Source organism: Apteryx mantelli, chromosome 15, assembly GCF_036417845.1.
Source record: "Apteryx mantelli isolate bAptMan1 chromosome 15, bAptMan1.hap1, whole genome shotgun sequence".
Taxonomy (NCBI): Eukaryota; Metazoa; Chordata; class Aves; order Apterygiformes; family Apterygidae; genus Apteryx; species Apteryx mantelli.
Window position 1 is genome coordinate 7,903,561 of NC_089992.1, and position 10,811 is coordinate 7,914,371.

Genomic DNA, 10,811 nt, shown 5'->3' on the forward strand with positions numbered 1-10,811 from the left:
TTTCTGCAGACAGCATCATCATGCACACACACAATTAAGTTTTACTTTAGTTCATACCCAAAGGTGGATGCTCTCATCAGAGCACACAGAGCACTGATGGAAAGATGCTCACAGCCTTACTGGAGTCAGGGGAACTAGGCTCTTAGCTTCCCTCTGCTTGAGGGGTCTTCAAATTGAGAGCAAACTAGGTGATAAGTGCTAAAGGACCCACAGCCTTAGGAAAGGCAGTGCAGATCTTGCCAAGCAAGGTGGATACTCTTTTAAAGAGAAAAAATAAAGCTTTAAGAATGACTCAGAAGCAATAGCTTTTGCTAAGCCATGACAGCTCCAGCTCTGTCTGCAGCTCAGAGGAAAGCTGAGAACCAAGCCATAAGACTGGAAAAGTGGAAATCCAAACTCAAGTTTTTTCTCTTGAAAAACAAAGACCAGTTATATATTGTTATTCCTCTGTTTCCCTGTTAAAGGGAAAGAAGTGACCTACCCATGATCTGGCATCTCAATAAATCATGAAACACCAAAAACGAGTCAGGATGAAAAGCAAGCACCTTGCTGGCAAACGCAAGTCACTAGCATGGCACAACAAATAGGATATCACTGGGGCATTTCTACTTCATGTGTTTCAACGTCATTTTCTTCTAGTCACTATTTGTAACTTCTGTTTTGGACGCTCAAAATTCAGTCCCTCTCCTCCCTCCACATTTCTCTGTGTAGATACATATATGCCCACAGACACACCTGCTATCAGAGGTGCAAGGGACTTTTCACAGCACCAAGCCAAGAACAGGCTGGTCCTCCTGATGCCTTTGAGAGGCCACCCAAAGCATGAGGTTTGGCCTCCAGCATCATAACGCCAGCAAGCAACACTCTGGTCTACCGCTAATGACGTACCAACCTATGTTTGCACAAAGCCAAGGAGAGAAGTGGAAAGAGGTAGCAGCTATTTCACATCTTCTTTCCAGAAGAAAAACAACCCAAAAACCTCCTAGATGACCTTTCGGCAGCAGTCTTCCTGTTAAAGCTCCATGGGAGAAAACAAAGAGCATTCATTGTTTTACACGATGGGTTGCAATCCTCTCAAGGAGGGTATTTTTCTCACTCCCTATTATTCCTTTGGAGAACTGAAGCAATGAAACAAATCTGCAGCTACAGATGCAAAACTTAGAGCTCTGTCTTGATGTCACAAACAAATATCCATCAGTGTCACAGAAAATCCTGACTTGGAGCAAATAGGGTTCTTTTTCTTGCTATTCTTTGGCCAAACTACATTTGAATACAGGTGCTCCCTGACAGCTGAGAATGTGCAAAGCTTGATCTAATACATGTTCCAGGGAAAACACTTACTTTTCTTCTGATGTAAATTTACAGAATAATTCATCTGCTTTAGGAATAGAGGGCATCACTTACTACTTGGCACCAAGACTGTAAAGCAATTCCACATCATTTCATCAGATACCGCAGGCATTAAACTGTTAAGTATCACCTTAAAATACACAAGCACAGTACACACTTTAAGACTATTCCTTATATAGGGGCCCAAAAAACTACATCAACTTTAATTCAGCCAAAAATTCAAATTTTTGTGGAGAATGGAAATAAACCACTATAGTTTTTTTGTTTTTTTTTAAATTACATCCACTGAAATGTTTCTACATTCCTCCACACCCACACCACAGAACTCTTCCCTAACAGCCAAGCTTTTGGTTTCTTTGTGGTGTTTTTAGTTGCCATTTTATTAGGGAAAAGAAAAATTAGAGAAAAATGTTGGAATCAGATGCAGAACATCAAAGCACCAAAAACTTGAAAGCAAATCTGACATAGTTGCTTCAGAAACCATAATGCTGGGTGAGTCATGAAGACCTCAGTAGAGCTGGATTATACAGGTTCTTTCAAAAAACTTTACTGTCTTTTTATGGAGCACCATAAAACTGAATTTTAAGTTCTTTTCCACTTTCAGTAAACTAAGACATTATGAATTATACAGGTGAACAGTATGGCAAGTGTTTTAAAAGGACATTTCAATATTAAAAATAATAAAAAAAAATCCCTAGCAATCCTTGCCCAGAGAACAGAGCATTGTGTAGGATGAAAAAACAGGTTCTGGGCTCCCACATCTGCCCTTGCAGCCCCTTATCTGAAAGTTATCTGGCCTGCAAACATGCCAAAGTCATCCATGAGATAGCTACAGACACCAGAAAGATAAAGGTGTTCAGAAGTACAGGGAAAATAGCTGGCTGCTTACTAAGGAGAAAGAATACTATGAGGGAGTAGAAATAGAAAGGAAAAACAAAAATCTAACCAAAGTTGCTTTTCTTTCTTGAATCATGGAAGATAAATAATGATGATAAATAATGATAACTACTCAAGCAAACCTGAAATACAGATGTCGCTTTTACACCGCAAGCAGTCACTTAAAATTGAGTGCTTTCAGGAGCTACTGCAGTATGACCCTAATTATAGATTTGCAACCTCAATACAGTGGGCACCATGCAACAACCAAAATAGAGGGGGCCTGAGATCAACAGTTCAGTAATAAATATTGAGGTATAAAAAGGAAAAAAAAAAAAAACACACCAAAAATCCAGAATGAGACTGGAAAATGAGGAAGTTGCCAACTGGAGCATATATATGATTTTTGTTCTCAGGTCTTCCATAGACTTGCTAGGTGAAGAGGGGCAGTTCTAGCTGTGTGTCCGTGCTGTATGCCTTCATCTCTACATAAATATGTATACATATACACACACACAAACCCTCCCCACTTAAAAGTCTGGACAAGAGGAATGTTTCCTTTTTTCCCCCCATGCTTTGATCCATCTACTTAACTGGAACATCTTTGAGAGCAGGACCACCTCTCTAAGCATTTAGAGAGTGCTTCCCATACCAGGGCAGAGCTCTTCCAGCACAGATGGGAAGTGCCAGACACTCCAGGAACTTCATAAACAGCTCACTGTCGCTATTGATTTTATTGATACTGTATGAAGTGTGGCAGCATGAAATCTTTGCTTAGTGGAGCAGGCAATCCTATTTGCAGTCATATGCACCTGTGAAGAGACAAAGTCCAGAGGCTTCACCAAGGTGACCTGGAGACGGGACTCTTGGGCTTCTATTCCTGGTTTTGCTGCAGTTATAATGAAACCTTGTAAATCAAAATCAGTGGCCCATTTTTTCCCCTATGCAATGGGAAGAATGAATTCTTCCCAACTTCACTGGAGCCCTTAAAGATATAAAGTATTATCATGTGTTTATTTAAACCTTCTTGGATGATACTTAAGAAATACCACTTTGCAGCTTCATCTGGTGTTGATCAGAAGACAAAGCTACACTAACTCATGCAGCTGCAACCTCACCCATTAAATATTTCCATTGTTTAATCTTACTACCATGAAGGAATAACTGGAAACCAGGGAGTGTACAAGTAAGGAAACATTTTATATTATTATACACAGAGGACAAACTCTTCTTGACGAATTGCAGAATAATTCTTCTGAAGCAATATATTTACACTGCTGTAGCAGAACAGAAGCTGGCTTTTGGACCTTTACAACAGCTTGAAAATAAGGGAAGAGAAAGTCCATGCAACCTGAGGAACACCCCTTTCTGGGAAAAAGGGAATCTCTCTTTTCTGTTGCCGAGAAGGAGAGGGAACACAGTCCAACTGACCCCTCTACGGGACAGGGTTATAGCACTCTTTGGCAATTTAAAGAGTCACACTGCATAAAGTTACTAAGCAAGGACAAAACAGACCTTTAAACCAATGCATTCTGTCATCTAATTTCAAGCCCTTCAAACCTCAGCTGCATTAATACCGCAGACCATTAAAGCTCAGACCTGGTTATCACATCAGCACACAGCACTTGCCAACGGGATTTTGGAAGCTAAGACTAGCCAAAAGAAATGAGACATTGGTTTTACGATGGATCGTAACACTTCTATAAGAGGCTGCTCTTTCTTGCAGGGCTTACAAGTATCACTTGGCCTGTAGAGAAAAGGAAGAATTGCCAAGCTTTCTGCTAAAAATAAAAGTAAAATGCTAAAACTGATCAGTCCACACTTATAGAATCAAATGCATTTTGCCCTTAAATGCATTTAACCAAAAAACAATCAGATTTTAAAGAAAAAAACCTCACAGCATATAATATCAGGGATAAACATGTAGTTCCCTACACCATGTCATCTATTAGGAGCAGGAAAAAGAAAGCTTTCAACCAAAGCATATGTGCCAGTTACTCACAAGCCTTCCCGGTGCTCAAAAATCCAACCAAGGTCTGGATCAGAGGTAGTTCCTAATAATTTGTAGTGTAAGCTTTGTAATGAGTCAGCCCCACACTCCCAGTTGAACCCCCCAGGAGCCCGAAGGCATCAGAATCCAGAGCTGGATCCAGTTTCTCCTCCATTTTGCAGTTAGAAACCCTAAAAACATCAAAAGGCTTCTGAGAAAAGAAATGTGAATGCAGTCAAAAGAGCTAGTTTAGAATAACTTTCTGTGCAACTCAGCTGCAAAACAGACAATGTTCTCTAATGGGAAAGGCATACTAGAAACAAGTTTCCAGAAATAACATAGCCAGCAAAGATATATTAAGGAAAAATGAACTGTAAGCACTAACCAGCCAATGCTTGGCAATCTCCATCCCCACTAAAACATTTATTTTCAATCCATTTTTTTTTTTCCTTTAAATACCCCAGTGACAAATAAATTATGAGCATTACGGCTAATTTATTACTCAGCACTGTTAAGGGAAAGAAAAAAGGAACAGCAATATTTTAAAGCAGATTCTTATTCTAGGAAAATAAATTCTTGAATAAAAATGATAAACTCAATGGAAAAAAACGCTTTTGCAGTTAAGTCATTGGACTGAAGCCCCTGAAACCGGAATTCCTTATTCCGTACTCTGCCTTACTCTTCCTCTTCCCATGGCTGAGCCACTCAGGCCTTGGTGCCATTAACTAAGTGAAAGCTTTATCACTGACTTCATAAAAAAAAATTATACATATATATATATATATATATATCTCAAGCTCTTAATACCTGCCTCATTTTCCCCATCCGCAACACAAGGTACCACTTAACTTTTCCCACCCAGCTTATTCAGACTGCAGATACCCCAGGGCAAAGCATCTCTCTTTGCAGATGGCTGTACAGCACCAAGCACAACGGGGAGCTCTAATGCTGTTGCAGTATTCCTATAACAAAGTTGCCTTTAATGACATCCTACATGTGAACCTCTTCACCGCCTTCAAGGAGGGCTTGACTGGGTCTCTACAACATCTCTTGTGCAACAGAAAAACACTATCATGTTTGCTACATTTTAACACTGGGGCTTTGGGGAGGGGGTGGGTTGCACACCAAAGCGACTTAGAAATCCAAGAGCCAAGTTCTGCTCTTAATTACTCAGTTCCCTGCTGCCCATCTCACAGGGCCCCTGTTTGGGTTTACTCCAGCAGGAACCCTTTTGATGGTTAACTTTTGTCCTTTGTATGTTACTTATCTTTTTCTGCGAATTTGGTATTTTAAAAGCTTCATTAATATCCCAATTCCCAATAATGATAAAGACCGAACAGAATGAGCTCGTCTCAGACATCATATATGTGCACACTATCACCTGGGCCTATACTGCACCGTTTTTACTGCCTGCACATTACAAGGGCTTTGGCAGACTGTAGCTAAATGCTGCTGCACAGGCACAAGTCTAGCCCGGGAGCTGAGCATGACTCTCAAAACTTTTCATTCAGCAAACCAAGAAACAATTTTGCATTCATTCCCACGCAAACACCAATGCACCCTCCTCGGGAGGCACCAATTATTTTCCTTTCCATCTCATGCTCGGGCCAGTCATCCTCTATCACTTGATAAAACACATGAATAGCTGCATTCAAAGCTGCAGCGCACAGAGACATCTCAGCGCAGCTCTGTAAAAACAGCTATCCAGCGCACACCAGATAACTGCTTCTCAACGCGCTTCCCATATGCGCGCCTGTTATCTAAAGAAGCCTGTGACTTTGGCAGATGTTGGGTGCTTGCAAGTAGGTCAGTTTGAACCGGAGCTATCTGAGGCTAAAGGCTAGGGAGAGCAAATTAAATTGCGCTCCTGCTCTGCAAACTGTGGCTGTCAAACCGAGAGCTCTTTGCCTTCTGCTAAAGCAATGATTTCACCACTGGCTAAGCAAAAGATTTGACTGGCAGCGTGATGAAATCCCTCAGCAGCACTTGGAACGTTATTACCAGTTAAAATATTCCAAAATATAATGCATGTAGGGATTCAGGGGTGGGGGGGGGACAGGGAGGGAAGTGCTGCCAAGGTATGTGAATCAGCCTTATCTAAATCATCACCGCTGCACAGCACGACCAGCCTCACTGATCACACTGCTGCATTTGCCCAAAAGGCACAAGGCTCTGTCTGGAAAACAGAGGTCCCAGTCTTTCACTCCTAGTGCCATCTGCACCAGTAAGGCTCGGCTTTTTAATCCACGGACCCACGCTTCAAGAGAGCAACCGTGAGTGGGAAATCATTTGGGCTTTTAAAAGTTGCTGCTGAAACCCAGAGTAACTTCTGCAGCAGGAATGCCTGCAGACTACCGGCAGCATTTTCCCAGCACCACTGCAGTTGCTGGGAAATTCGAGTTTCCAGAAGGACACAGGAGTAATTAGATGAAGCCAAATAAACGCATACACAAAACGTTACAAGAATATGCAAATAACAGGGTATACTCAGCCGCTCCAGAAATTAAGCCAGCAGCATCGGCCAGCATTTGCATAAGCTATGCAGGATAGTCTTGTAGTGAGAGCGTGGCACCAAGTCTTTTTGGAACATAAGCATTTCCGCAGCCAGCGAGCGCAATAACCGACAAACATGCTGGAATGTGACATTGATCAAACATTCCCTAAAATTTCACATGAAAGGCCTCAGAGAAACACCATACCAATTAAACATACACATCCGCTATTGGCATCCTGAGGTGTTTTCACCACTGAGCTCTGTGGGAAAAAGATTAGACTTCATAGATTTTTATCAGCATTTGTGCTTTATAAAGCACTGTTGACAAGCACAGGGCATTATCCATATAAACATGCATAAAAGTCAACGATCTTTGCTTCAAAAGCACACAGTGGATGAACAGAGACTTTGTACATATATTTGAGCATACTCTGCTTGTTTATTGAGCAGAGAACATGGAAACATTTCTTACATCTCTAAGAAGATTAAGAAATAACAATAGCTGCTTCCAAATTTACTGACAAGAAAGCCAAGCCCAATCAAAGCTGAGCTCTTCCATCACTCCTAACAAGTAAAGCCACTGCCTTGTTGTCTTAACAAGCTCAGCTTTTGCCCTCCTGGTCTCTGTGCAGAGCAAGGCAGACGAAGCTGAGAAAAATCAACTTGCTGCCCTGAAAGGAAAAATAAAAAGGTTTCTTTTCCCGAGTTACAAATAACTAGGGAAAGTCATACATGTGGCCAAGCAAAGCAGAAGCATGAATACAGTACTCTGTCACTGCTGACAGGCTAAAATTAGTAGTTTATTCAACTGCCCAGAACTATACACTGTAATTGTCCTCCACAGCATCTCCCTATTTGTCTTTCTTTCTGTTTGTTCACTGCTTTCTCTCACCTGCTAATTTGTCCCTCGGGGACCAGGGAGGCAGAGGCCAGTAGCCCTTACTCATATGAGGAGCTTGAGTCTATTAAAATCCACCCGCAGTTACACCTGGGCAACTCTACTGCCTCCACTGATTTCACCACGCTTCCCAAGAGGGCAACCGAGAACAGCACTTGGCCCCATAGGACATTTAGTCTGCAAAAAAGATTAGGTCAACACTTTCATCAAGCATCTTCCCTGCTCCTGCTTCCACTCCCCCCCAAGATACCTGTAAGCACAGTACTAATGCAGAATCTCTTTAAGCATAAATTTACCCTCTGAAGGTAATACAACAGATAGATGCAAATCTATGTGGTATTTGCAATGATGGATAAGTTATACAGAGAACAGAGAAACACTTGCACGATGCAGCTGGGCCACTTCTTATGCATGCTGTGGATTGTTTTGAGTTTAGTTTTCTCTCTCTTTTTTTTTTTTTTTCCATTGACCAGTTGCTGTTACTGTTTGTGGAACTGGCTGGCCATTAGGACATGATGTCATGTTGGTCACAATACAGTGTGCTCACATCATGCGCCCTGGAGAATCGGAGAGGGAAGGAACAGGAGCACCTCAGACAATTTAACCCCTCAGAAGAAGGGGCTCGAGACTCCTGGACCATAACGGCAGCAGTGTTTTGCAGCCACTGCTGTCAGGGTACCTGAAATGATCTGAAGGAGCAAGAGGGAGCAAGCACATTGCTTCAATACAAAGCATGCCACAAAAGCTGGGAAAATAGGGGAAAAAACGCTAGTTTTTGTAACAAGAGAGCAATGCAAAGGAGTTTAAAAAAAAAAAAAAAGCTACGCTAGGGACTTCATTATCACTGCTGGTCCTGGGTGGCAGACATTCAGATATTGTAGCAAGGTGTGCCAATACATGGTCCCCTCACAGATCTGTACTTTTCTAGCATACCGGTGCCCACTAGGTGACATCATCTCAGTGGGCTACTCCTTGGCTATTATTTTAACACTGGATTATCCCACGCTCATTCATGCTGACAGCTCGTTTTGGAAGTAGCTCATCGGAAACAGCGTATGTACTTACTAAGGCATTACTCATGTAAGAAAGGCACGGCCCTGCCTGGCCTAAGAATTAAGTGATATCCACTGATGCCCACATAAAGTGATAGAATTACTGAATTTATCTCAACAGATGCGATGTAGTTTAGTTTGTAATTATAAACACATTCCAAACCAAACTTGCACATTTCACTACAGGGAAAATTACTGCAAATTTGCATTTCATATTCATAGAAACTATTAACCCTGTTTATTTTAGCTACATGTCTTGCAGAATTATAGATCATATTCAATACAAATTTACATAGACCGCATGTGTGTGAGAGAGAGAAGCAGAGCTAAATATGGAATACAAGTACAGGATGTGGAGAACTTACACTTAAATGCTGTATACTACACTACATATATGGCCTCAAAAAACCTTAGAGATTATGAATACATTTCTTTTCCATGGAAACTGTAATTCTCAAATCCAGCAAGCTATTTTGAGAAATTTAAATCAACTCTACACTTACATCTGTTGAAAGCAGAACACTTCATTTTCACAGGCTGTCTCTCCCTGTACAAGCTCAGGGACACAAGCTCAGCCTTCCGCACATCTTCCCAACTCTTCTCTAACAGTTGTGCCTCTGATACCAGAGCTCGTTAAGCAGGCTCAGCGCAAAGTCCTATTTCGCCTGTTCTTCACCTAACACCGAACACAGATGACTTAGGGGGCCGCTGTACTTAACGCCGCTGCATCGCTGGCGGAGGACGAGGCAGACGACTAACGCAGCAGACACGAAGCGAATGCCCCATTATGTTTCCCCGCTGTTTATTCGGTACAGCTCGGAAGCCCCGGCGTTTGGTCCGAGGCAGCGGCCAGCCGGGAAGCGAGCGGCAGCGACGGCCGAGCGCGGCCGCCCGGCGGCGCGGGGGGCTCCGGCAGCGGGGGGACCCCGGCGGCGGGGGCGGTCCGGCGGGAGGGGGGAGCAGCCCCTCGCCGCTGCTGAGTCATTTAAGGCTGTGACACGCCGGGCGGTGGCAAAACACGCACCCGCGCTGCCGCCGGGGGCCGCGCGGCGAGTTGCCCCGGCGGGGAGGAAACTTCCCCTCCGCGCCCGCCCGCGCATCCCCGCGGCGGGGCCGCTCCGCCCGCCCGCGCTCCGCGGCACTCACCAGGTAGGCTCCCACGGTGCCCTGGGCCAGCATCAGGGCGCACTCGGACACCAGGAAGAGCTGGATGCTGGAGAAGCAGGACACCTTCCTCCTCCTCTTCTTCTGCCGCTGCGCGCCGGCCCCCGGGAGCTCGCCGCCGCCCGCCGAGCCCGTCTTCCCCGGCATCCTCCCGGGCGCCGCCGCCGCACAGCCGCCGCGGAGGGATGGCGGGCCCCGCGGCTGCCCCGCGCCTTCCTCCTCCCCCCTCCTCCTCCTCCTCGCGGTGCCAATCACAGCGGCGGCCCGCGGCGGCTGCCTCTCCGCCCGCGGGCTGCTGCCATGGCCAGCGCGCCGCCGCTGCCGCCTCTCGCCGCCTCCCCTCGCTGCTCTCCGCCGGCCCCGCGCAGGCCGGATCCGCGCCCCCGCCGGCGAGGGGCGGGGGGGAAGCGGCGCTGGCCCCGGCGGAGGCTCCGCGGCGGCGGGCGGGCGGGCGGCGCTGCCCCGTCCCGGGATCCGCGCGGCGGCGCCGGCCCTTATAGCCGCGGGGGGGCGGGGGGGGGCGGCACCTCCCTGCCCCGGGACCGCCCCCCGCCGCCGCCGCCTCGGCCCCCCGCCCCGGGCAGCCCCCCAGCCCCGGGGACCCCCCCCCGGGGGCCGCCCCGCTCCCCGGCGCCCATCGTGCCCCTCGGCGCTGCCGCCGGCTGGGGGGATGCTCCCAGCCGGGGGGCTTCTCCCCGGGCAGAGGTGCGAGGAGGGGGCAGAGTGTGGGAGGGGGGGCGAGGAGAGAGGACCGAGGCCAAGGACCTCGCGTGGTTTTTCCACACAGAAGTTTCTTGCACGAGACGAGGGCCAGCTGGGGAGCGTCTCGCCAAAGTAGGCCAGGACCCTGCCGGCCTTCTCCCTCTCCGGCTTGGAAGCCCCAATTTCATATTCCTGAAAAAAGCATTTGTTGTTAAAGGATGGAAAGCGGCCGCGTAAACATTGCATGTTCAAAAAATGAATCCCGGCGTGTGTCACAGGTTGTTA

The 10,811-nt window shown here is 46.0% G+C and overlaps 1 protein-coding gene across 1 annotated transcript in view; it reads right to left on the reverse strand.

The window, feature by feature from the left end:
• The window catches only part of SLCO3A1 (solute carrier organic anion transporter family member 3A1), a 148,492-nt gene extending 138,521 nt beyond the window's left edge, over nt 1-9,971 (reverse strand). Inside the window, exon 1 of the mRNA XM_067305348.1 lies at nt 9,807-9,971. Within this exon, the coding sequence (XP_067161449.1) occupies nt 9,807-9,971 (165 nt within the window). The remainder of the gene's footprint in view (nt 1-9,806) is intronic.
• Between the last annotated feature and the right edge of the window lie 840 nt (nt 9,972-10,811).